The 27,871-nt window shown below is 38.7% G+C and overlaps 2 protein-coding genes across 2 annotated transcripts; both read right to left on the bottom strand.

Annotated features, from left to right (window-relative positions):
- Positions 1 to 109: 109 nt before the first annotated feature.
- Positions 110 to 17,493, bottom strand: stk40 (serine/threonine kinase 40). Its single transcript, XM_065298473.2, has 11 exons — positions 17,276 to 17,493; positions 14,711 to 14,834; positions 13,415 to 13,500; positions 12,463 to 12,606; positions 11,468 to 11,692; positions 11,050 to 11,102; positions 7,383 to 7,498; positions 4,193 to 4,337; positions 3,909 to 4,028; positions 3,597 to 3,681; positions 110 to 3,308 (listed from the first exon to the last, which is right to left on the bottom strand). The coding sequence occupies exons 2-11, from the start codon at positions 14,826 to 14,828 to the stop codon at positions 3,090 to 3,092; spliced, it is 1,311 nt and encodes a 436-aa protein (XP_065154545.1). The 5' UTR covers positions 14,829 to 14,834; positions 17,276 to 17,493; the 3' UTR covers positions 110 to 3,089.
- Positions 17,494 to 19,594: 2,101 nt separating this feature from the next.
- oscp1b (organic solute carrier partner 1b) lies at positions 19,595 to 27,799 on the bottom strand. The gene is made up of 10 exons (XM_065298474.2): positions 27,358 to 27,799; positions 25,543 to 25,697; positions 24,658 to 24,825; positions 24,419 to 24,499; positions 24,145 to 24,248; positions 23,394 to 23,522; positions 23,136 to 23,205; positions 22,789 to 22,928; positions 20,947 to 21,010; positions 19,595 to 20,711 (listed from the first exon to the last, which is right to left on the bottom strand). The coding sequence occupies exons 1-10, from the start codon at positions 27,467 to 27,469 to the stop codon at positions 20,592 to 20,594; spliced, it is 1,143 nt and encodes a 380-aa protein (XP_065154546.1). The 5' UTR covers positions 27,470 to 27,799; the 3' UTR covers positions 19,595 to 20,591.
- Between the last annotated feature and the right edge of the window lie 72 nt (positions 27,800 to 27,871).

Genomic DNA, 27,871 nt, shown 5'->3' with positions numbered 1-27,871 from the left:
GAAGTGTGTTGCTGTAATAACTATAATAAAAGGTGAAAAAATGCATTTATTTACAGTAGGTTAAAATTCTTACCTTTTTAATACATTAGCTACACAAAAGACACAAGAGTTTTCCATATCAAAGTTTATTGCTGACATGCATGTAGAGATTTGATGAGGTACAAAAATATGTCTTTTATACAAATTTGTTTTTCATTTCTGTACAATTACCCAGTTTTTTTGACACCTTTCTAACCAAGCAGCTTACATTAAACGTTCAAGCTATCGACTAGAATCATGTTTCATTAACACCAGATCTTCTAAACGTTCCAGTTTTAGTAAAAGATGCAACTTAAGTAACAATTCAAAAGAGAATTTCCCAATTTATCAAATATCTGGCCAACAAAGTAAAGAAAATCTTTTTTTTTTTTAAACACCGACAACCGTTCCGGTTTCTGCTGCATCGTGGCATGTCTTTCTAATCGGAATCATGCACTATTTGCCTGTAAATGCGACGACATATACTTTTCATGCTGCAGACAGAACCTGAACATCACAAAACGGCCTATGCAAGGGGAAACTGACATTCTAAACTAATCTCTTTCAGCTAGGGTTTTAAGTCAAGACTACGCAACCACGTGAACAGCAGTCGTATTGCAATCGTACAGATTTCTTATGAGATAATGGCTTTTTTGAAAACTCTACGTGGCCCGAGGATATAGCCTTGAGGCACTCACCTTTTACATTTGAGAGAAGATCACACATATCATTCACTACAATACTGCTTACAACCAAATATATTCACATTGAGGTGGGAATAGACTAATGCTTTCAATGGTGGCAGGCAACATCACTTTAAGTACTAATGTGTCACGTGTGGAAACATTGATGTGATTCTTCAAAATAATAATAATAAGAATAATACCCTGTACTGGGTTTTGCACTACTGACGTTATCAGCCATAAAGATGTTATTCACACAGGTCAGTGCACGTGATAAACCTCACGAGATAAACTCTACATTGATTCTACATGTCATGCTAATGTGCACGATAATTTAGTCGACTTAAAAATAGAGCTATGCAGTCAGTCTCCGTATTAGTGTAGCTTAATATACCAACAGGATTGTTGCAACAATTATTCAAGAAAATAAAGGCCAAGAAAAAAAACCTTCACTGAAGACAGAAGAAATACAAATCGAGAGAGATCACAGCAATGCTTTTGAGTGATATAGGATCCATCTCCACATTAACCATGGCAATTGAGCTAGGAATAAGACAACTTGATGAATTATAAACAGCTAATAAATTAAAAAGGAAGAACAGAGGTCTCAGAAAGGGAAGTACTATCAGGGTTTACTTCTTTGATAAAGGCCCAGCCAAGCTGCAATTCGTGAACTCGGAGACCTACAGTACTAAATGGCCTTTCTATCTAATGTTACGAGTGGTGCCGGGCATGCAAGCCACGGGTCGATGCAAGCCAACCACCTAGTATACGAAGATATAATCTAGCATCAAAAGTACATATTCACCATTTACTGTCCATTTAACTGAGCATCTGTAGACAACCTAAGGCATGATATCCCAAAGTTATGCTTATTATACACATGGTTAGCTTAAAACGGGATTGGAAAACAGTCAAGCGAGATTAAGAATCTGTTACCTATGCAATATTCTCAAATCAAAGAGAAATGCATGAAACACATTCGGCGAGTTTGATGGCATTTCCTTCCTGATTATTATGAACATTTTAATAAATGTATAAAGGAGAGTGGGGGAAACATAAAAAACAGTCCTCTATGCAATGGGTTTCCTTGTATATCGATGTGGCCGAAAATGTTCCCAAGTGGCCAAATCTCTATCCCTGAGCTGCAGCCGTATTCTGTGTTGGGAACGAATGCACCGAAGATACAGGACGTGGCAGAAGATGTGCTCTGATGATGTGTTATCAGAGGGCGAGCGCTCTCGACAGCAAACACAAAGGAAAAGGAGGGCTTAAGGGATGTGCTTACGGGGCTTATCTTAGCTTAGACTTCCGCATGACTGCCGGCTCAGCCGCTCTGCTTCCTGACAGTTTCATCCCATCACCAGCTGTTCGGTCCTGAGATGACTAGTCCTTACGTGTACCGCTGTGGCAGCACATCACATGCTAAAACATTCACAACAGTTTGCGATTGGTTGAACACAAAAGAAACTGCGGCTTTGAGTTCTTGCTGCCTTTTGATCTTATGAAAGCAAGAAAAAAAATTTCTCGTCACAACGGGCCCCGTCAAGCGTTGCTGCTTTTCGATCAAACGAAAGCACGTACCGTAACGTACCATATCGACCGGTTTGGATGTAAAGCTATGCTTTTGTTTGTAGGCATCCATACACAGAATAATATGCTAGATGCTAGCTGCCAACAGAAACCCATTCAAATAGAGGACTAAAACAACATGCTTGTTGAAATTCTGTAATATGAGGTTGTAGCTTGCTCAACTGTAATAGTTACCGTCTTCAATGAAAAAAGTATGTAAAATGCTACCATTTTAGTAGAATAGGAGAAAAAGCTTATTTATATAGAGGAAAACCCCTGGTTTTGATGCACAAAAAAAGTTACACAACCACAACGCTAATGCTTTTGAGCCTGTGCTTGTGTACAAACCCCCAACGTAATGAGTCTTGCTTTAAAAGAACTGAAAGAAGGAAAAAGAGACAGTAAGAGGTAGATTTGGAGTTTTAGATACAGATGAGAGCGATACGGGAGGGGGGCAGACGAGAAGGATGATCCTGTGATCCGAGGCGTTTCACATAGAAAGTGCTGAGGGATACGAGTGGAGGAGGGTTGTGTGTGGATTGCTACATGATTCTGTTTGGGTATTGCTGAAAATGTTTGCGCGTGTGTGTGTTTGTATGTAAGAGATTTGGGCAAGGATTGGCATGTTGGAGGTGACGTCGGTAATCAAAAGTCTTGTTAGTTCTGTGTGCCACGTCCTGGGCCGATAAATGTCACAAGCTGTTCCTTGGCCTGTGTGCATTTGCCAGACACACACATGCGTACTCTCACACACATATGAAAAAACGTGCGCCTAGTTCCATGGCTCGGCCACTCCCGGTGACCCTGCCCGTAGGGTTACTTGCGGAGAAAGCGCTGGGCCAGTATTGCGGCATCCAGTGGGCTGATTGGTTGAGCATCGTGGCCGAGACGCCTCACTGGAGGTACGTTACTGAAATGCCTCTTGCTGAGAAAGTTCTTGGTCTCGTGAATAGTGTTCTTCTCCTCCGCCAACAACAGCTGCTGCCTCATGTAGTTCTCAAATTCGTACTGAGATGACTCCTCTGTGACTTTAGCCTGGGGTTAAGAAAAACAAATACATTAAATGATCTTAACTTTTTCCTATCCCAGTTTAAGCAGCACAGACGGTTGCAGATTATTCACTGTTAGGAATGAGTCTGGCCAAAATATTGCTCAGCTGGGGTGATAAGTAAGTGACACTGGCTTAACAATCAGCGTCAGTTTAGGGCAGGACCATCTGGTAATAATTTTTTACATTTAAGTTGTTGAAGCACAGAACATACAAACATCATCTGCATATTAATGTGATCATCCAACACAATTGAATCAACCGGTGGTACTGACCTCCTGAAGATGTTCAGGGTGGTTGAGCTGATCATCTATGTCTGGTACCACCTGCAGAGGACCGCTTAGGGAGGACACCGTTTGCCTGTGGAAATAAACAAAATGAGTTAATAACAAACAGGACTTTTCGAATCTACAGCAAGCTAAAAACCTTCATACGCATGACTGAGCAGCACAATCTAAACTGGATTTCCAAAAATGTAACAAGACGACTTTGGTCTGACCTAAAGTGACATCACACTATCGCACAAATTGTTAGTTACTATGGCATGACTTTTATAAAGGTCAGCGGAGATAAAAACTGGGACGCACCAGGAAGCAATGATGCCGCTCAGAGACTCCAGCACCTCGGTGGCAGTAAGCCTCTGCTGTGGGTCGAGCACCAAAAGCTTCCTGATCAAACAGACCGTACTTTCAGATACTCGTCCGTCCCTGTAAAAGAAAAGCCAAGGGGTGAGACATTCATATTATCAAGAACATTTTAGTTTAATTACACACCCATTAATGTAGACTAAGTCATCAATATTTTAGTTTACTTCATTTTTAAGTACATAAAACACTTTTTTGTGAATTCTGGATAGCATTGTGACACTTACTCAGGGATAGAGTACTCCGCTGCTTTGATCTTGCGGAAGAGCTCTTGAGGTATGCTGTCGTAGAATGGGAACTGGCCGTAGAGCATGGTGAACAGCACCACGCCAAGTGCCCACATATCACTTGGCTTACCACGGTATGGCCGACCTGTGTGGAAAAGCAGTACACTTTAAACATACAGGCTCAATGTGCAATAAAAAAAGCATTTAAATGCTTGGCCAACGCATGAAGCTAGAAGTATAGTTTCCGTGTTTTTATTTATACAGTGCATGTGAGGGAAATTTTGTCATTAGAATAGTAGGGGTGCGCGGGGCAAAAACTAACGCGGGGTTAGATGTAACACGGACTGTTTACATTGTTGCACAAGGTTGAGCATTTTGTTTTTCCTGTTATTTTTCATGCTGCCAAAAGACGATCTCCCGCAAATTATTGGAAATGTATAAAGTTTTTCCAGAGAGTTATTGATGAGTGTTTTGGTGGCAGATAAGTAAATTTTTTCATCATATGTTTTTTTTGGGGGTTCTAAGTTGGGTGTGTAAGTTTCCAAATCCAATGCTATGTCAAATTAATCACAGTCTTGTTGACATAACATCGTTTTGAAATATGTCTGCAGCTCTTAGCAACTTTTTTGGTGGGCTTGAAAATATTTTGACCCAGCGGGGTTAATTGTAACGCTGTGTTACAACTAACGCCTCAGCACTTAGGATATAAAAACCACTAACGTTGGTGTAATTCTTGCCGTTGTTTTAAATAGGCTACACACGAATGATTGCTGGCTGCCAATAAAAGAAATGTGCCTGTCTTATCAAAAATCATGTGTCAAATTTATTTTTGTTCATATCTTTAATATTGATTGAATAAGGTCACGTAAAAAATTGAAATCATAATGAAATGAATGTCTAAAATCAAACTTTGATGCTCATCATCTCAGAATTAGATTTTGAGACTTTAATATGGTTTTTACAGACTGGGTCACATATAAAAAAAATTTTTGTCATGATTGTGCTGCGGTTTCTCACATATTTAGACATTTCTATCCATTTATAATTGAACTATTGTTAGAAAAGGGCTGGATGAATGAATACAGTGTGGATCCCTGTCTATTATAGACAGATATATAAACAATATCCACTTCAAGTATATAGACAAAATAGTATTGAAATATTTGCCTGCAAACTTAATTTTTAGCAAGTGTTGCAACTAACCCCCTGCCTGTTACAAATAACCCCACCTATGGGGTAAGTTGTAACGTTTGCACTTCTGTCACGTTTGGTGTAATTGTCCAAGAACGGTAAGTACTAGAAACAAACTTCAAATGTTCATTTGTAGCAGATATGTGTGTGTTGCTTGTTTAAAAATATAATTAAAAATCAAACTTAAATATTTTTGAATGATTGAGCAAAAAGTGTTAGGTTGTGACCCGCTCTCTCTGTACACGCACCGCCAGATTTTTGTAATCGTTCTTTGTAAGTAGATCACGCATGCAATCAGATGCATTGCATTTAGTCCCAATGCAAACGCGTCGAACGTCTGTGTCAAATAAACTACACTTTGCAAGGCTATGCGTTCGCATACACGTAAAAAAACTATAGTCCAGGCTTAACAGAACACACGAAAATCTGCGATACTTGTGAGTACCATTGTTGCGCTGTAAGCTTGAACTGTATGTGCTATTAAACTGGACATTTATTATCATCTAGTTAGCTAGCTATAAAGACGTCAGTGGTGATTACGCACAATAACCGTATCCAAGCTTAGCTTTATTTTTAAGCACATTTGTTGTTTGTGCAAATCTATAAGTGCACCACTGACTCAACACCCACAAAGATAGCATCAGTCCTGATAAGATTAATAAAAGGAACTTGCCTTGTAAGCAATTAGTCAACTTGTTATTTAACGCCATTATATCATAGCTTATATGTTTGCTTCATATACCGTATTTAGAAAAAGGAACATATGCCTATTGTACCGTCACCATCTTTTACAGTCCCCAAAACCTGTTCGCGCTCACCGAACTGCGTTGTTTACCACCATAAATGGGCAACAGAACACTTTGTGCCAGAAGAGTACCAATGAGTCACGACAGCTCGATTTATAAAGACTAATGTTAATTGGATAACTTTCTGTTTGGTAAACAGCTTGTATATTTTTCTGTAAGGTACACATTATCATCACCTTACCCTACACGTGAATGAGAGCGAGCGAGAAAGCAAGAGAAAGAGAGAGAACGAGTGAGAAACAACAGTAGAGTAGTTCCTCTCTGTATGACTCATTGTGATGACTCACTAAAGTAGCTTTTCTTTGTTCTGTTGTCATATTCAGCTGAATTACCCCGGGCTTCTCTCTGTCTGTTTGATGTGAATGGAGATCTCAAATAAAAGCACAACTGCGCTTCTCTTTAATGCGAATGCTCAGAACACGCGCCTACATCCACAGATTTCCTTGAAAACCCCACAGGCATGCAAAAGCTTCAGAAAGCTTTCATTAAATGTGTCAATTAAGAGAGCGAGATTTAAAAAATTTCCAGGTAAAATACAAGTTAAAGATACTCAAAAATAAAAAAAAACTTTCGTACTATTCGTACATTTTAGGGGGCTGCTGCCGATTACCAAAAAGGTGCTACACTGTTCATACAATGGTTGTCTGACAGACAACAACCCTATGAGATTTTCTTTACACATATTTACAGACTAAGGTACAAGTGAACCCGGAATAAACCCAAAAACAAAATAACACTCTATTGTAGATGCAATACAAACAGCAAGTGTCACTGAAATTGCGTCACAATTGCATCACAATTTCAGTTCGGCACAGAAAGGGAGATTTTCTGGAAAGACTTAGCGTGACACAAGCACTGTTAATATGATATGTTGCATTGCTGAAATTTCCCTGAGGCCATGACAACACACTTAAGGAAGAGTTTCGGTATCGGAGTCATTGACGAGCCAACAGACACAAACACACACACAAAGATGTTATGGCACACATCACACAAATAATGACATCAATAATCATAACCATTCCTCACCCATGCTGACAGTTTGTTAATGCTGTCCTGGTAAGGGCAGTGTAGGTGGTTGGCTTTGTGAGTTTTGATTACACTGGTGACTTGGAAAAGTGAGTCATGGTCTCATAAACACACACAGAGAGAGAGAGAGAGAGAGAAAAAAAAGAGAGAAACAGTATTCTCACCACTTAGGACATCTGGGCTGATGTATGCTGGACTTCCTCTCTGGTCCTTCAACAGATCTTCCTCACTCACCAAATGCTTTCCGAGGCAAAAGTTTGTGATGGTGATCCGATGAGTCCTGCACATAAACAAAGCACAGATGACGTCAAAGACCCATCGTGAATTCCCGTACACAGTCTTACTGTTTGGATAATAAAGTGATAAAGGATCGGAATCCGAGCCTTATATGTCTGTATGTACTGTATATATCAAAACGAAACCTGAGTGTTGTCAGGCAGGCCGTGTTTTGATCTGTGCAAACATGCCTCTGATGCTTGTGTCCATGTCATTAAATCTAGTGCGTGGCGAGGAGCCATTCCGTCTTTCCAGAAAGCAGAACCTAACATGACAGAACACCACGACTGCACTTTTGAAAAACAAGTGAGTCACCTGTGGCTTCTCACAAGATCAACGATGACTAATCCTCGCATCTTGAAAAGGAAACAACTGGGCCCTTTTAAGCAGGAAGCATGCATTGACAACAAGCGCACATGCACGCCCGTATTCTTCAACGGGGTCGCTGTGTAAAAATGCACACGTTCTGATCAAGCGAAACCATTGCTGATGGGTCCTCCGATGTGATGTCACGCAGTCACAGCTGTGATCTCCTGTCACAAAAAACCCCACCGCTCTCTGACGGTTACATCCTCTTTTTTTCCCCCATGCTTCCCCAGTTACTCTCGCTTTCACACCCTGAGAGACTGTCACATTCACGCCTCTTACTGCTACAAACAGCTCCATTCCAGAGCTGAGGTTTTTCCCAGCAGAGCTTCTCATTAATTCAAGCCTGTCAATCTTCAGTTTAGAAAAAGGAGGGTTGTGATTAAACTAGACTATTAGATGAGAAAATAGAGGCTGGATTAGTCATGAATGACTTTACTGAAAACATGATATTTTCCATTCTATACTGCATTTGCCCAAGGGGTTATTCTAGTTAAATATTGCATTTTCATTTTGTTGTTAGCAGAAGCACTTACAAGAGCAAAATCTAACTGCAAAGCTTGCTTTGTCTGCAAGCATCACGTCTCACAATCTCTTCGGTTTCTGTGCTAAAGAGTCAGTGAGTTTTTCTCCTCAGGATGTTCTCTACGCTCAGCTTCCACTTCCTGCTCGTGCAAAGAGACCAGAAGTCTCCCGAACCCTTTCAGCCGCTAAAATTAGCCCGTGTTGATGGGAAAAGTTTAATGGTTTGATCGCAAGAGGAAGTCTTGATGCTGAAATCCGGTCAGAACTGCCTCAGCTAAGTGAAGTTAATGTGGGATTTTGATGCAATGGCTTGGTACTGAAGTTCCTCTGCTTGAGCAATATGTGCTGAAAGAGGAACAAAGCAAATAGTGAAAGCAAATCTGCATGCGTAAGATCCTAGTCATACTGAACTCATAGCGTATTTGTCAGGAAAATGTTTGACGGTTGACATATGCTGCACCCTAAATAGTAAAAGGAGAAAAGAAAGCTTAAAGAAACCTGAATGCCCTATACAACACGCAGGACTAAGTGACCGTAAGTCTGTGAAATGTAAAATTCGGACATAGAGTAAATTTAAATACTGTGTCAAACTAATAAAATCAGAAGAATTACTTCAAGAGGAGCATGGTCAGGTAATCCAACCAATCAGCACAAATAGGTCGATATAAATATATGGCCATCCGTCACCTCTGTCCCATGACAGATTTTTGCAGTATCCCTCCTCCACCCCATCACCTCACTCTCCGCTGGTACATCTATTGGGATTGGGATGTACTCTGGGTTGTGGCTAATATTCCGAGCCCTCCTTTTGGACAGCACGCCAAATATGCTTTATTTCATATTTGATTACATGTTATGCAAACTCGTGAAATATAGTTACTATAGTTATGGTTACATAACTGCACTCAAACTAGTACAACCTGCATTTCTTTCTCAGCCAAGGAACTATACTAAATCAGCAAGTGTACTTTTACTGACACTTGTATACTCTATGCAGGAACATCTTTCTTTGCAACTAAAATAAGATAATGATTCAAGGCAATGAAATGAGAACAGAGACAACAGGACACAGTGTTGCAATATCACAGTATAGATTCAACAGCCATTTTTAAAAACCTAAGCAAAAAAAGAGCCCACATGTCACAAAGGCTACGTATGACTAATAGCAAGTGCTTTCCATTCCACCCAAAGCCAACAGTCTGCAAGCTGGGCAGGGTCACACAGCGAGTATGATCAGAAGAGAGCGAGCGTGAGAGAGGCAGTGTTACGTGTACGTATGACTCAGCTCTCAGCTATGGATCCATTGGCGGTGGGCTGTATTATCTCCAGCTGGGACACAATGTTCTGCTCTATGGCTGAAATGAAGCAGACAGACCACACTGCCCCGTTTCATCACGGCAGGTTTAGTGACGAATGCACGTTTTTTTTTACTTTTTCACTAAGCCATGTACTGGTTTGTGCATGTACTCGTGTGCAAAAACCTGGAACTAATAAACGCACATGCTGAATGTTAAGATAAAAAGTTCTCTTATACTGAGAATTACTCCAGGCACAAAACCACGGTTAAATGCACCACGGATCGTTTTTCATTTTGTTTGGCTCTAACTGTATGCCATTTTTTGACAGGAAAGTGGAGAAATCACAGGAAATGATGGGTAGAAGAGGAAGGAAAGGGGGTGTTAAGATGCAGACTCAAACTCAGGTTTAAATTTGAAATGTGAAACTGAAAACAACAATCCCATATATGCGCACAAGATTTAGACTGGCTGACATGAAGACAAGACATCATCCTAAGTACAGTTATCAGGAAACAGATCATTTGATCACACCTGAAAGGCATGTTAACTAGGTGCAAATTGTAGTGTCTTTGGATAACCACTTGTGGTCAGATCACCCATTAAGATTTTATAGCAGGTACAGGACATGTGTGCAACCCAACCAAAGCCTGCAGTTACCAAAGTAAGTTGGCAAAGTAACATTGTGCATATCTTTGATTCAACAAACCGAATCACAGAAAAGAGGGAAAATGTGAAAGAAACAAGCCCCGCTAATCTCACTACACACGCCACTTAGCTTACATGGTGTTACGGGTTTCGTAATTAGACAAGCTGTGCTATAATGTGACCAAACTGCACTATGCGAGAACTCCACAGTGAGAGGCACATGCTGGCAAATGTGACAGACCGAACTGAGGATTTTTAATTAATCAGCGAGTCTCACGTTCCTTTGGGACATTTGAAATAACTGTGGTTAGAATTCCCACAGAAGACACACACACCGGCCATATACTTTTCAGAGAGGGCTTTGAGGCTGAGAGAAAAGGGTGAAATCCGTCGGGCCTATCCGCATCAGCAATGCCTAACCTCAGATGCATTCTAGCCAGCATGTGTGGCTTTGTCTTTCCCTAGGCTCACTCTGCTTTTTTCCAAGGAACAAATCGGGCACGTTCCTGGCTGACTAGTTTTAACTGGGAAGGTTTCCCGCTGCCAGATTCCCCCCCTTTCCCTGCCTGTGGCGATGAGTCACGCTCTCACTGAAAGCTTGAGAGGAGGGAGGTCAATGAGGCCAGACGGTGCCAATGTAACGGAGTGCTGAGTGCACTGGGCTTGCAGAAAACCACGGCTCTGCAGGTAGAGAAGAAAAGGGATGCTAAAAATGTCTTACCTCTTATTAAGCACCATGTTTCCAAGCTTCAAGTCTCGATGCACAATGTTCTTCTGCAAAGGTTGAAACGTTTTTAGTGGAAAGCATATAAAATGATAAGAGCTACATGTGGCACACTTATAATTCGAGTATTGCTGCGTTACTAGCTTTTCTGTATAATTTATGCAGAGATTAAAGTAAGTTGTGTTACTAAAAGGGCCAATGTGACTCAACAACAAGTCATTTAGTGCTCCATGAGCCTACAAACAACACAGCGTACATATGGCACAAATAAAATAGGCATATTAGCAATTCAATTTACATGAATAATTGCAGTCACAACTGTAATTTTGCAGCCCTAAAATGTATGAAACAATAAAGGCGAGTAATTGTGCACAATAATGTTGACTAGAATAACTAGTTTAACATTTAAGCTCACCTTATGCAAAGCCTCCACAACTCTCACCACGTCGTAGAAAATAACAATGGCCTCGCGCTCGCTCAGTCGTTTCTCTTTAATGACATAATGCTGCAGGTTAATGAGGTCGGCCGTCTTGTCGCTGAAGTCGTGAGCGCAGAGACAGTCAAGCACCAGGCAGATTCGCCTCTTCATCTTCCGCACTTTGTTGGCATCCACGTCTTCCACGATCTCACAAGAACGGTCCTGAGATGGAGTAGGAGAGGTACGTAAGAAATAAGAACAGACAAAGCATTCAAGTCTGTACCTCAAACAACCTAGAAGTTCATTAAACACTGTATGACCGACAACTACACCATTAAACTCTGAATGGAGCACAGAAGAAAACGCAGCCTTTTAAGAATAAAACGATGCTAATGGACTGTTGGGACACAAAGGAGTTCTCCTATTTCCTCAATGCTTCACCATGTGGAACAGCTTGAATGATGAAAGCCCTCCCTCTGTCACCTGAGACCAGGGTCAAGCGAGGGCCGTGAATCGATCCGCAGTGCGGTTTGTTTGTGATGACGGTGCCTCCGAACACAAAAGCGATCCATAATTAACCGGCCCACTCTAGAGAGGAGCTATAATAAACCAATCAATACTGCAAGCTTCAATGAACGGCCTCGACAGCCGGTACAAGTTGTTCCGAGGCCGATTTCATCAGGGAGGAAGAGACAGAAAGCAAGAAAGCATCTTGCTCAAAGAGACTGTGGTGAGTCACCCTAAGCACTCTGCGATAAAAATAAAAACAACTGAAGGAATAACACTAACAAATAAAAACTACAGCCTCTGTTGCCTGGGACAGTCTATATGCCACAGCTATCCAATCAAATCCAAGTATTCTAGGCAAATAGTCATAACTAGCACTGAAATGCTGAGGTTAAAAAACATCGAAGGTTGCTATGCAAGGTAAATTCCTAAATAAGTATGCATTTGTTTATACATGATCGACTGCCAAGTATAATTTGTCTTACCTGGAAGAGGCCGTGATGGTGCACCACTCCCTCCTGGTTGGAAAGCAGTGACAGTAGGGAATACTCTGTGTGCAAAAGCATTTTGCCCTGTCTTTCCTCTTGCGTCTCTCCTGCTGTGTCCCCACGCTCTTCAAGGGTCAGAATCTACAACAAAAGGAAAAGGTAAGAGGACACGACCTCAATGCTGCGATAACATGCATCCTATTCTAAACCACCCTTTGAGCGCCTTATCTCCTGTGATGGCACACCAAGCCATCAACGATCTTGAGGCCATATAGAGGACCCATTAGGGCCTTTATCTACCGAGGGGGTGAAGATAAGTCTCTGACATGTCATTCGGCAAGTCTATACAGGAGATCTGAATCTGAGGTACACTAGACTTGGGGGCACAAAAGAGAGGGGTCAAAAGGTCTAACTCCAGGTTGACTAGCATATTTGAGTCAAGCCCATCCAACAACAGGCTGGTCCATAAATAGATCCTTGGGTTAAGGGATGTCACTAAAGGGGGGAGGGAAGGTAGGACAATTCTAAGGGCCCACACGCACACACTATAAGGGCCCCCAAAGATTATTTTTAGTAGTAATAACATTTGTGTTGTAGATGGCCCAACCTCATTCTTTCAAAGGGCCTAGAATTGCTAGTGGCGCCGTGCTTGAGTTTAATGTTCTTCCCTGAACCAGACTCGGCCATGAATATGGACCAGTATTGTAAAGTAGTGTAATTGAAGTATTGTGGAGGTTTATTGAGGCAGGTCAAAGGTTCATGCAAACAGTAAGACACAAAGAGCCTTTTGTTTGTCACAAGCTGCCTCACGGCCCTAGTCAGGATGTTTTCAAAAATCACATGAGAGGGTATTCGTGATAGTATCAAGATTAAGGTGGTGTGATCCCAACTGGACAGCGCTAAATGCCAGTAAAAGAAATGAAAAAGCAGGACCAAAATGAGCACTCACTTTTAGCTGGTAGAAATCATCCGTCCCATCTTTTCTGGCTAAACATTGCACTATGCTCTGAACGGGAGAGTTTCCGAGCCGTGGGCCTGGAAAGGTGAGAAGAAATGGAGGACAGATACAAAAGATACAATCAGTTCAAAGCACAGCAAGTCTCCTTGAGCACAATCATAAACAGTCTTATCGCAGCACTCTGCATTACTACGTCACGCTGATGCTTTCATCTGTGACGGCTGCATTTCAAAGGCAAGACGGCAGCATAATAGTGGCACACAGGGAGAGACCTTCAGATTGCAGTCAATCCAAAACATTCCTGGAATTCTTTTTAAAACAGAGGCCTCCGAATGAAGACCTCCACCTTGCATATAAACACAAAAGAGGGCTCTGGTATTTGAGGAAAAGGTAAAGGTACTCTAGTACTAAGTCAATACTTAAACAGACATAACACCAGTACTTTAGGACTGGGGGGGCATGTACACCAAATAGTTAAAATACGGCTGAAAGTGCCAGTCGGAGGCCAACTGTGCACGCTTGCCAGCCTTTCTTCAGCTAAACACTAAAAGTGATACTTTTGTTTTGTTTATCAGTCATTGCACAATGCACCGGTTGGTTGGTTTGGTATTTATCCCGCCTCTCCTTTACTGTAATTGAATGGCTAAGTGAAAAGTGACATTGACGAGCTGAGCGTATCACCCAATCGTGAACCGTTTAACTTTCAAAAGTGGGGCACTTCCGTTGCAAACAACTGAAAACTTACGCCGGCCACAGGAAAACTTGCATTGGTGTACATGTCTCCTTCATTTGGTACCTGTGCAGATGGCTACTTGCCTGACAGATGGCTACGTTCTATGCCCACATGTACTGTAAACAGCGCTAGTAAATGACAGTGGGTGCAAAAAATAACAAATCTGTGCATTAGACTGCAATGATGACAAATGTTGTCGGAGCCGATGGTGTAGTGGACAGTGCTCCAACATATGGTGCAAACGCACTTCTGGTGACCCGAGTTCAAATTCCAGCTCCAAGGTCCTTTGCCAATCCCATACCCCCTCTCTCCGCCCTGTACTTTCCTGTTATCCCCTTAAATACTGTTTATAACATAAAAAGCAAAAATTGCCCAAAACAAGTCCTTGTAGTAATTGATCATTTTAATACTGACTATTTGCCTGTTTTGAATATACGTGCTTCTGAACTTGATGTTTACCTTAGTCAGTAAGCCTATTTGTTTTAGCAGTGATATCATAATTGGTATGGAGATAATGCTAGTATTGTGACGACTGCATTAATCATGTGGCTCACCTAAAACAAAGGGACCGGCTCTCTTAGCATTGTTGCCAGATATCCCAGTACAGAGGAGCTTGCTGGGTCTGCTGGATGATTCTCCAGCCCCTCGTTCTGAAGCACGGCGTTTGGACATTCTGATCTGCAAAAGCAAGTCAAAGAAAAAAAGGAAAATTTACTGAAATGAAGCAACTAGAAAGACATGAGTCCTCTCTTATCAATGTATGCAAAGCTCCATGTACCCAAACAATGCAACCATGGGACATTAGCTCAATGCATTGTTGCCCTGGAGGACCAAAGCAAATCCAGCCCACCTGAGGTCTTCCAGCATACTGGAAACAAAGTGTGAGTTGTAAAGTGGGAAAACAAATACGGGGGAAGGGGATCTAGCAAAAGTCATTCCCTCCCCAACACTTCCAAACAGTCACCATTAACAGCTCTGCCCTTTTTTAAATGACAACCCATTAGGTCCATTAGCGTTTGCATGAGTAAAGATTAGCAGCAGGTGCAAACTCGGTGGATACGACTTCTCTGAAAAACAACAGAGGGCCGTTCGCAAATGGCGCCGTTGACCGCAACCCGACTGAGAAAGGCAAACATTGAGCGCGGATAGCTAAATGAAAGAATAAGTCAACTAAAGTAACCCCAAAATCTTGCAATTCAGGATTAAGAGCCCTTCCTGCGCTCTTAATCCTCCGGTTCCTTAATCTGCACGGGTTTCTTTGCAAATCTCATCTGATTAATCTGCAGTGCTTTTATCACGAACGTCAGACCATTTCAAAAGCAAAACTATATAATCATCAATTATTGTAAAAACATAATTCAAACATTGCTGCAAAACACCCAACGGTTGTTAATGCAAAGGGTGTCTGCTTGTTTTGTTACACAAAGGGTTCCTGTATAATCTTGCAAACATTTCTCTGGTTCTGTTGAAGGAACCAGCATGATTCACACAGGGCCTGGGGTCCACACTGGTAGCGATTTCTCAGAAATATGAAAGACTGCTGCTTGACACCAACGGTGGCGTGACACACGCAGCCTCCAGACATCATATCACGATGCAATAGCAGAGCACATTTAGCACTGCAGCCGGTTCAGCACCCCATGGCTCTTTTAAATCAATCTCAACTCCATTCAAATTAAGGGACCATACAGAGACTAGCCATGAAATCCAAGGCAACCAATCTGCTCTAACAAAGAATAAAAGGAAAGCAGAACTGAACAGACATTCACATTTTAAACTGCATTATACATTTGGTAGTTAACTCTCATACAGATGGTTGTGATTCATATCTTAGCTATAGGCTTGGTTATGTCATTTTGAACGATAGGAACGGCATCCAAATATTTGCCGTTATTCTCCGACAGATCACACAGCCTGTCTCAAGGCTGCAGGAGGGAGCGCAGTTGGCATTTATCACTTCACACGTTTACAGCTTTTTGTCTTTCTGGACGCAGACTGTTGACAACGTGACAGACGGAGGTGAGAGACGTAATTGCTTTCTCATCAACTCTTTTGACATGCATTATTGGATTATTAGACAGCTTTAAAAGCACGGCATGTTGCAAGGAGAGGCATGAAATTAACCTGCATGTGGACATCTGCCATCTGAATGGAATAGAAAGAACTGACTGGTATCAAACCATCTGTAGCAATTGTAGGTCACACCAAACAATCGTTTAGTCAAATTCTCACATTGGCACTAAAAAATGTGCATACATACAAAGACTCTCATTCAGATTTAGTCAATTGATTTTAGGTGGCACCCCTATACAAAACATTTCAGACTAAGAAAGGGGAAAACCATTACAGATTACCCTTCAATCAGCCCTTTCATTGAAAGATACATGTTTACAGCCAATGTAATCTCTATCCGTCATGATGAAATAATGTTATCTGAGGGATTACTCATACTCCAGTCTCTCTCATACTCTATTCACAACTGCTCTATAGACTGAATAGATGCACACATCTCATAAGGAAGTGAAATATCAACCATTTCAATGTTTTACTAGGTCTAAATATACTAGCTGTCACTGCATGCAAACTTGGCAACGTCCGTGCACCGGCTGTATATCAAGTGTGTTTGTACGTTTTGTTTGATGTGTATGTCTGCATGTGTCCTGTATAAAAACAAGTGAGTAATGTTTCCATTTATAGGTAAACGACAGCCGAGAAAATTGAAACGGGACTACTGCAACACGATCAGTACAAAGTGCACGGTGTACGCTTAATAAAATAACGATGTCAGTGAAATGCAAACATATCATTAAATCGGTTCATTTGAAACGATAAAACCCATCACTATAACTGACTTAATAAGTGGGTCTTAACAAAGCTCGTCTTCTCGTAACGCCACGAGCCTACTCCAAGCATCTGCAAGCGAAACTTGCTTATTTCGATACGTATTCTTGATTTTATAGCTGATATATCAAAAGATTTAAATAAACCACCGTTGCAAACGCGAGTTTATCCGAGTTTTGAAGGGAAAAGATAGACAGCAAAGCGAGTAAGTTCACCGTGTCCCTTTAACGGACTGCGAAAATCTCCTCAGCCGACAGACGGGCCATTTAACAACTTACCAAAACCGCCGAGGGAATCCTCTGTCGTACATTAATTCCTGCTCATTTCTGGACGATTATATGTTCACCAGGTGTGCATTGACATCTATACTCCACCGCAGGGCGGTCTGCTTCAAGCGAACCGGAGAATTTCACGATTACCGAAAGGGGTTTTGAGGGAAAAGCCTTCTTAGGACAACTGATCACATCTTTCCATAGCAGCACCACCTGACAACGGAAATGACGCACATGCAGTGAGTGACAGAGCGGGGCGGCCAATAGAAAATGCGTATTGAGCTCCCGCCCCCTTATACGTACGAGACTGGCATTCTTTGAGCTTGAATACACATGCAAATGAGCCGTAGTGTACTGTAGTACTACTGTGTACTGTTTGGTCAAGTATCGTTAAAGCCACAGTTTTGTGGATTATAATAATTTGAAGTTTTAGGGCAATTTGCTTTATATTTTTAGTAAACATTTACTTCTGTAGCCTAATTGGTAGAGCATTTTGCGTTATCAACACAAAGGTCATGGGTTCAACACCTAGGGAGCACGAATACGTATACAGATAAAAAAGTATAAATTGAATAGGTCGCTTTGAATAAAACTATATGCTAAATGAAATAAATGTAAAAAAAAAAGATTCTCTACGTATATATATATATATATATATATATATATATATATATATATATATATATATATATATATATATATATATATATATATATATATATATATATATATATATATATATTGACTCTCGGTGAATATAAAGATTTAAGTGACAATGCATAAAAATATGGATTTTATCTAATAAATAAATTAAAAGTCAACCTGCTTTCATGTAAACACAGCAAATGTCTTGGGTTGCGTGCATGCACAAGACCCTCGAGATCCAATTTTAGATCCCCCAAACTAAACAATTCACCCACGCGTGCAAGTTTCAATTTAGTGGGCTGGTATAAGGCAGCATGTCAAACAGAGAATATTTTAAAGGGCAGTAACTGATTTCAGGCTGTGCTGTCTTCCTGTCTTGACTCAGCATGGCCTTTGCCTTGAACCACATGAAACACTTTTATAAGCCTGTGGTAAACATTGGCCAACCCACGGTGTGTGGGGTGGAAACTGTGAATCATACTTTACTAGTGCCCATGCCTGATAAAGATGTAGAGATGCGAATTAAAAACCTGCAAGGAAAATTTCGTAAGCACACACCATAATATTACATCTGAATGCATGCTTTAATTTCTTTCCTTTTCAAAACTTGTTCTTGTAATTAAATGTCATACTAAAATAACAATATGTGTGTAGTTAAAATTAAATATTTGTAGGTAGTTAATATGCAACAATCTATAGCTTTGTAAAAAAAATAGTGTATTATGCATGCAGCTAATAGTACTCGAAAGACTACATGCAATAGTATTTGCAAGAATTATTCATAATTATTCAAAATTAACTAAGGAAGACAAAAATTAATTTAAAACAGATGCAGAAACTTTAAGAAAAGAGTAATCTATACATAAGCTTTTCCCCATTATTTAAGTAGTGTCTTAGTTTTATTTCTTAAAAGCCAAGAAGCAAATGTTAATTTAAATCAATAATGTAAATGTTTTATTCAGGTCAAACTTTCCAAAATTTGATTAAGAACAATTACTGAGGTCTATTTCAATTCTTATTTTGGTTTGACTGGTCTACATCAATCTTATATCTTTAGAAAAAAAGCAAGACATGGAAATTATTATGATGCAATGCCCTAAAGAAACTATGCAGCAGTGTCGCATAATGTCAATATATTTTGTGCTGTTAGGGTAAAAAAAGCACATGGCAATGAAAATCAGAAGCTCTTTCCCATGGAGGTAGAATGTGACAGCAATTCATTTGTAACTGTGTGGGTGAGAGAGAGCAGTCTCCCACGACTATTTAAATGAACACAGACGTTTTCATTATTGCTTATCTGGGAAAGTCGCAACAGATCAAGTGCTTAAACAGTATACAATGAAAAACATTATAGGGTAAATCTGTAGCTTCTTTACATTTACAACTAGTTCCTTTTTATTAAAAGTTCTTTTTAAATATTGTGCTGGGTGCTAAAAAAAAAAAAACTTCATAAACATTCAATTATCAGAAAAGTATGTTGAAAGACAGATTACACAAATACATACATTTAATTTATCATTTAAACCGACAAATACACATTTTGGTTAAAATGTGATCTTTTTATTTTACAGTGTGACTAATGTTGTGTTGTTCTATTGTGCCATCTAGTGTCGAAGAGGTTTATGAAACACTAACTTGAGGCTTGTCATAACCAAACATTATACAAAAAAAAAACACTATACTGAAAATTTTTATTTGAAAAAAAGATCTCCTTTATTTATTCCAATCTAATATTTCAATATAACAACAGTAAACAGACACAAATTAACTTTCAAATACAGTACATTAACTTAAATAAATATGTTTTATTATGCTTGTGAAAAATATAAACATTTAATTCACCGTAAATATTGCATTGCTTTGTTCTTTCCATAGAAGGTTTCTTTCATATATATTTCACTTGCAATTGCCCTTTACATAATGCAATAATTGCACATTCAAGAACAATAACATTTTATTTTATATAGTGACATTGTTGACACTGAAAGACCTGACTTGTTTGCATTTTATTTACCTCCCTATTTATAATGACAAAACAAATACACATCAATTGTCCTGTGGCTTCCTGTAAACCAGTTTTGGGATCTGTGCTAAATATTTACGGCAAGTGCACTTCGGTTTCCTCTGTTACCCTGTCTTAAGCAGTGCTTGTTGTGTGAATACACTGCACATATAATCGAGTCACATACCAGCACCTCTCGGTTCAACATTAAATGAATTCCATGTGTGTGGATTGTCCTTTGAGATAATCCAGTAAAGGCATATGATTCTGTGCATTGATCTAAATGCCACAGGAGTGTCTGTGGCATCAAAGCATCACAGGGGGACTCACGTTGCGGCAGACACCTCTGTGAAGTTTAAAATTAAACCACCATTATGTAATGACACGTTACCTCAGTAGGTTCACACTAACTCCACGAACTGTTTATGGAAAGTGACTACGGTCCCACAGCAAGACAAATATTAAATCTCTACACTCGCTACTTTTGTGTTTCTTGCGTTGTAGCAGGTGGCATGAAATTCACAAACAGAATCCCCGAGCTTAGCTGTCAATCTAAATTTAAACAAGGTTGTCACTGCAGCTCCAGGCAAAAGACGTCTTGAGAAGTGAGACAGCGCAGATCGCAGGTCTTGATCCTTATTAACCACTCAATCACTTTTCCACACAGAGTTTAAGTCACAGACCGTCCATCATTGCCAGTAGGTCGTCACCCTTACTGCTGGAGCTGGGGGTGGGCTCCCCTGCCTCCCCAAACTCCCCCATGATCTTAGCCAACTCGGCATTAGTGTGTTTGTCCTAAAAACGAGGAAAGTGACCTGGTGAGAGGTGTTTTATTACCCCTGTGGTCCTCTTGTTAGCTCATCTAGTTTAAAGTTAACTCAAACCTGATAATCTTTAGCTTGTCATGAATCAATTAGGAAAGATGAGAGCATGGGTATTTAGACATCATGTATTTGAGCTCTAGGTTCAAGTACATCAACAGCAAATAAACAAGCTGTGTATCACTGTACATGTATACATCAAACATTACCTTTGTTGCTTGGATATTGATAACATCATAGGAGAGCTCATCTGGTCTTGATATTAAAGCTTCCCTATGGCACAAAAAAAAAACACTTTTAATAATATTTGAAATCAATCAAAATAAAACGTCATCAATTTCCTTAAAGGGACACTCCACTTTTTTGGGAAATATGCTCATTTTCCAGCTCCCCTAGAGTTAAACATTTGATTTTTATCATTTTGGAATCCATTCAGCCGATCTCCGGGTCTGGCGTTACCACGTTTAGCATAGCTTCGCACAATCCATTGAATCTGATTAGACCATTAGCTTTGCGTTAAAAAATAACCAAAGAGTTTTGATATTTTTCATATTTAAAACTAGACTCTTCTGTAGTAGCATCATGTACTAAGACAGACGGAAAATTTAAAGTTGCGATTTTCTAGGCCGATATGGCTAAGAACTATACTCTCATTCTGGCGTAATAATCAAGGACTTTGCTGCCGTACCATGGCTGCAGGAGGCAGTGGCGGTTCTAGGGAGGGGCCAGCGGGGGCCAGTGCCCCTGTGACAACAAGCTTGGACCCCCTTGTGGCCCCCCTAAATGTGGGGTGTGAAATTATTTTTACACATTTTTTGCGATCGTTGTTTTTTACATCCGTAATTAGACAGTAGCATAAACATGGTATTTGGCCTGTTAATGTCTTTAGTGCACACTGCAAAAAATGATTTTCAAGAAAAAAAAATCTTAGTATTTTTGTCTTGTTTTCAGTAAAAATATCAAAAAAATCTTAAATTAAATAGCTTTTTCTTGATGAGCAAAACGACCCAAGAAAATAAGTCTAGTTTTTAGATTTAAGTGATTCTATGCACAAAACATGTATTTAGGGTTTAAGAAAAAATTTTAAGATTTTTTTCTTACCCCATTGGCAGATTTTTTGCTTGTTTTATGCACAAAATAACTTACATTTGATACATTTAGTCTAAAAACTAGACATATTACTAGACTTAATTTTTAGATATTCTTACTGAAAACAAGACAAAAATACTAAGTTTTTTTTTGTCTTGAAAATAATTTTTTGCAGTGCAATGCAGAAAATAATATGACAAGAATAAAGTCTTAGTGCAACTGGCCCCTCTAACAGTACAACTGGCCACAGATTGGCCCCCCCAGTTGAAATGGTCTAGATCCGCCACTGGCAGGAGGTGCAATGATATTACGTAGTGCCTGAAAATAGTCCCCTGCTATTGAAAGTTAACAACTTTAAAAATCTAATGTTTAACTCTAGGGGAGCTGGAAAATGAGCATATTTTCAAAAAAAGTGGAATGTCCCTTTAACATTCAAATCTACTTCAATCTATTTTAAGCTTTAGAAAGTGTAAGTGAATTGTGCAAAATGTCCAGGTCACAATAAAAAAAAAAAAAAAATTCTATTTTGAAAAAAATAGAATCTCATTCTTATTATTATAATATAATATAAAAATGATATATTATTCCTTTTGCAAAGTATTCATAAATAAACAAAGGAACAAAAGCTCTCACTGGGTTGGTACCTTACAAGATTGTACCTAAAGGATCCATATTAGCACCTCAAAATTACATATTGGTACCTTAAAGGTGCATATCTGTACCTAAATGGTATATATTAGGAACTTTTTAAAAGGTACTGTCTTAGTGACAGCTTCTGTCCTTTGTTCATAACTGGTTTTCTTTGTTATTTAGGAAAATATAAATGAGAATAATAAGGATTAAAAATCACAATACAGGAATGGTACATTTTTTTGCTATTATTGTTTGATTATGTGGTAAATGCAATCCAGTTCAGGTGGTAGTCTAGTCAAAGTTATCTTTAACAAAACTACTAAACTCACTCTTCTTCCTCATCTGTGGCGAAGAGATTGACCCGGAAGCCGGAGTCAACACTGGCTGGTTTCTGAACCTCCAAACCTCCCATTAATCTAGCAAGCATGTTCAGTTCTTCTTTAGCCAGAGGATTTGGAGTTGTGTTGACCTTTATGCAGTACACAGCACACAATAGATGCTTATTAGATTGCATAACATAGAATTATTAATTTTTTATTATTAATGTTTATGATATACATAATGAACCAACATTCAGGGCTAAAGTGAAAATGATTTATGAATAGCAGGAAAATAACTATGTCAACCAGGTGTTTATTTCAAAGCAGAATAAATAAAATCGAAGTGTAATTTATACCTTGGTATGCTGTGAGGAGTTTTTGGAGGTTCCAGACATGTGTGTTTCAACTGGCCGGCTCACGCTGTACCTGAAGAAGCAAACAGGACGCTCCAGTGAAAGGCTATCTGTCTCACGTTAACATCGCAATTATTCACAAATCAGAGAAACATTACGTGATGGAATAAAACCAATTATATCATGGGTTGCTGTATTTAAAGATTAAGTCTATTAGAAAGTCTTTGTAAAAAGCATGATTGTGATGTGGATGATGCTTACATGTTGGTGCCCAGTTTAATGACGCGATCACCATACATTTCAAAGGAACCTTCACGCAGAGCCGCATTGTAATTGCCACCATCAGGGAACTGCAACCTTTTCACCTCCTCTCCACCACAACTAAACATCCTGAGAATTAAACACATTTCAATAAATGAGAATATAAATGAAACAGCATAAAATTAATAATTAATAACAACATGAATTATTAATCAATAATTACAGTTATTAAACCAGCATTAGACACAAAGAAAATTTGTTGAAACTTTTAATAAATGTAAAATATTTTCCACAATTTACATTGTCTAAACACTTTTAAGATAACTGCTGTCTATCTCAGACTGCTCTAATGACAAAAGCTGTCTTACATGTCAAAGTCTCTTGCTAATGCAATTAATAATAAACCTTCACTGTCAGATTCAGTTATAATGGAGTGACTGAGGTGACTGGTTGGAGTACAGTATAAATTTAAGTTTTAAGTTTAAGTTTGCATTTCTGTTGGTTATGATTATGTGATTGGTTATTGTAAAGATGTTTTCTATATATAATTAAAATATAATTTCAGTATGCTGCTTATGAAGCCTGTCTGAATCAGTTTCTTGGAGCTTCCTTCATGCGCAAAAGCTACCCTTATTGTTAAACTCTAGACACTCTTACGCATCATATTGGTTACAAAAATACTGTAATAATATAAATATGTATTTTTGCTACTGATGCAATAAAAATAGTAAGAGAAACCTCTCCATCTAACCTGATAAGTCCTGGGGTGTGTGTCCCATATGGAACAGGACCTGATGTAGGCAGAACAAATCGTCCGTTGGAGTTCTGCACCTTGTCTTTCAGGAAAATTGATACCTTAAAACATTAAAAAATGAATATAACACTTGCATTTTTTTTTTTTTTTTTGCCAAACCCAACACTTCCCTAACAAAATACGAATACATACACATTACATCAATGCTGTTGGCACTTTAATTTACATATAGATTATACTAAGCATTCTGTATGTTTAAGTACAAACTTACTCTTATGTGCATATCTTGAAAGAAGATGAGCAGTGTTTGTCTAATCAGTTGAAACTCGCCACCGGATAAAGGGGTATATATCTAAAGATCCATAAAAAATTAAAACTTTAAAAAGTGGTCACAGATATATAATTTTAACCTACAATTCACCAAAACTAACAATTAATCGAATTAAAGAAAACACTTATTGCAAATATTTGACCCACAAGTACTTAGTAGTGCTGTTGGTGCCCTGTTACCTCTATGAGTTGTTTATTAGTTTCATCCACTTGGCTGAGGATGCTGGGTGTGTCCTTCACAAAGTCCCTGATGGCATCCATGTGGTTGAAGGACACAAGAAGGATATCTTTAGGGCGAGGACATAGCAGGACCTGATACTTGAAGGCCATGGTCATCAGGTCATAGAGCTGTGCAGGAAAATAAACACAAATGTGTTTACATCATAATTCACATTACACACCAGAGGGAGCCAATTAGCAAAAGCTATTTGATGTTTTTATGAAACGGTATGAAATAGGAGTAATTATAAATTAAAGAACAAAATAAGAGTTGTCTTTTAATGGAAATTTACCATCTCTTGTGAGTTTTAAAACACACACAAAAAAACTAAATCTGATAATGTTTTTGTTTTAGGGCTGTCAAAAGATGAATCACATACAAAATAAAGGTTTGTGTTTGCATAAAATTTAGCGTGTGTATTGTGTGTAATTATTTATATAAAAATTTACAAATACATGTACAAATGTATGAAAATTATTTATATAAAATGATATATATATATATATATATATTTATAAATCAGATAAAATAAATCTAAATATATATGTATATATACATACACATAAATGTTTATTTAATACATGCGTGTGTGTGTGTGTATTTATATAAACAAAATATTTACACAAAGGGCACACACACACACACACACACACACACACACATATTATGAAAAAACAAACTTTTATTTTGTATGCAATTAATCGCAATTAATCTTTTGACAGAATCCCCAATTTTTTTGATTAAGATCAAGTTTTGATGAACAAGGGTTCTTCATACTAACAAGATGTATAAGGATTACACTGAAAATAGCAAAGTACTTGTTAAAGAAAATGGCTAAACCTTACTTTGTCCATACTGGCTTGGTTAAGTCTCATGATAGAGGCGTGGGCAAGTCGATCAAACACGGTTCTTAGGGCCTTTTTGGAGTACAGCTCTTGGGGCTTAAACAGCTCCTCCAGGAACTTCTTGTTGAACATAGTGGTGATGATATCATTCATAACTACCACAACACAAAATGCAAAAACAGACTCCATGAGCCAAAAGCAAATATGTGCCTATGCAAAAGCATAAACCGAGCAAGCAGAATGCAATGTGTATTAAGCTATAAATTTACTGCCTAGAAATGTAAATTAATATAAAAATCCAGCTTTATTGTCTTGGCAGATTTTTTCATATTGCAGCAAGCTTAAAATTGTCATCAGATGTTGATTGTGGACCAAAGAAACACTAGAAACACATAGAGGATCTCCGTACTCAAAAAAGCTCTAAAGGGGACATATCATGAAAATCTGACTTTTTCCATGTTTAGGTGCTATTATTGGGTTCCCATTGCTTCCATCTACCTAGAAAATGTGAAAAAGGACAACCCAGTAACTTAGTTTTGGTAAACGATTTTCTGCAAGAATGTGGAAAAATAGGTTATTGAAATTTAGCTTTTATTATAATAATACCGCCCCTTAATCTGCACCAACCATGGCACTGCCATTTTTTTAGTGCAGAGATCAGCTCACCTGCATTTAAAAGGACACACCCAAAAATTGCACATTTTTGTTCACACCACAAAGGGACAATTTTAACATGCTATAATAAATTATCTATATGGTATTTTGAGCTAGGACTTCACGTACGTACTCTGGGGACACCAAAGATTTATTTGACATCTTCAAAAAAGTCTCGTGAAATGTCCCCTTTAAGAAGCTGCACTTTCAGTGGTTCATATTCTACACTAGCTTATTTGTACGCAAAATTAAAATATGACAAATACAATAGAAAATTGCATAGAAATCCCATCTCCACCTCCACAGCTGTTGCCTATGATAGCTGGCATGTACACATGCACACTACTTTATTCTAAGACCAGCAGCAAAGCAAACAGAATATAACAATACCTCTTCTTCTGTCCTCCTCTAGCCAATCTGTTACAGTGGCTACAAATATACAAATCATAAAGGACTTATTGAAAATGTTCCTAAGAGGATGTCACCTAAATTGTACTAAATAATCTGTAAACATCACAGTTGCAAAAGAGCAACGTCTTCACTATGTCTGTGAAACCTGCAGCATCTGACACAAAGTATTTTTTTTATAAATTAGCATGATCACAATTAGTAATTTGCAAATCAAGAAGGACCCAGGAAACCATGATACAGGAAGATACATAAAGACAGGAAACCATGATGGCTGCATGTAGCAGAAATAAAAGTGATGAATACCCTGTGCCTTTGATACTCACTTATTTATTATGAACAAAGCCAGTATCTCCCAAAACATGCAGAATGCCTGAATTTTCATTTTGGGATGAACTAGGCTATTCATTTCCCATTAATAAGTAATATAGGCAGCTTGAACTGCCTTATGTTTTACCCTTTTGCGTTTCTGCAGTTTAAATGGGGTCGTTATAAAAGCAAAACATACAAATAAACTGAAAATTATAAAAGAACAATGTAATGACTGTTTACTGCTACATCAACACACAGGCTAACGTCACCTGGCTAATTTTGCACATTTTAACAGAAGATACAACGGCTCATCTAAAAAATCCCTTAGATATAAATGTGAATTATACCGTGACTGTTCATATACACATTACGCTGTAGATAAATAGGTCAGATTTGCTTTAACTCCGCCTATCAACGCACTTGCATTTAGCTGCTATCTACCTTTCTTGGCTTTATCTGTTGGGATATTCTGAGCCCGCAAACGCTGATCCAGGATGTACAGCATTTCACCACCCAGATTAATAAACAGCAGAGGTAGCGTTCTCGTCGACATTTTCTCTGGATGTGGAAAACAGCAACTACTGTTGGTAAAACCCCAAAATCACAACGAAAAGACTTGATTTGTGCGTCTACAGTAGAAAGATCGCGCATAAGCGTCTGTAACTCACTATCGGTTGCCAGGTCACCGCCAACAACAGCCAATCAGAGACGTTCATACTGCAGAGTGGATGTGACGTATAACTTTTTGATACGTTTTGACCATCAAGTCTGTAACTTGTCTTCTATTTCCCTGAATTTATGTATATTCTTTATGTTTTTCAATAAAAAAAATCATGTTGAAATAGATATAAAGTTATAATAAATAAAAATAAAAATAATTTAAAATAGAAATTGACTGATAAAATTAAACAAAAATATAAATCAAGAACCGACAATAACAAAAAAATCAGAAAAA

The sequence above is a fragment of the Paramisgurnus dabryanus genome, chromosome 13 (genome assembly GCF_030506205.2).
Source record: "Paramisgurnus dabryanus chromosome 13, PD_genome_1.1, whole genome shotgun sequence".
Taxonomy (NCBI): domain Eukaryota; kingdom Metazoa; phylum Chordata; class Actinopteri; order Cypriniformes; family Cobitidae; genus Paramisgurnus; species Paramisgurnus dabryanus.
The sequence above is the reverse complement of the archived record's forward strand: the minus strand, read 5'-3'. Positions and strand labels throughout refer to the sequence as shown.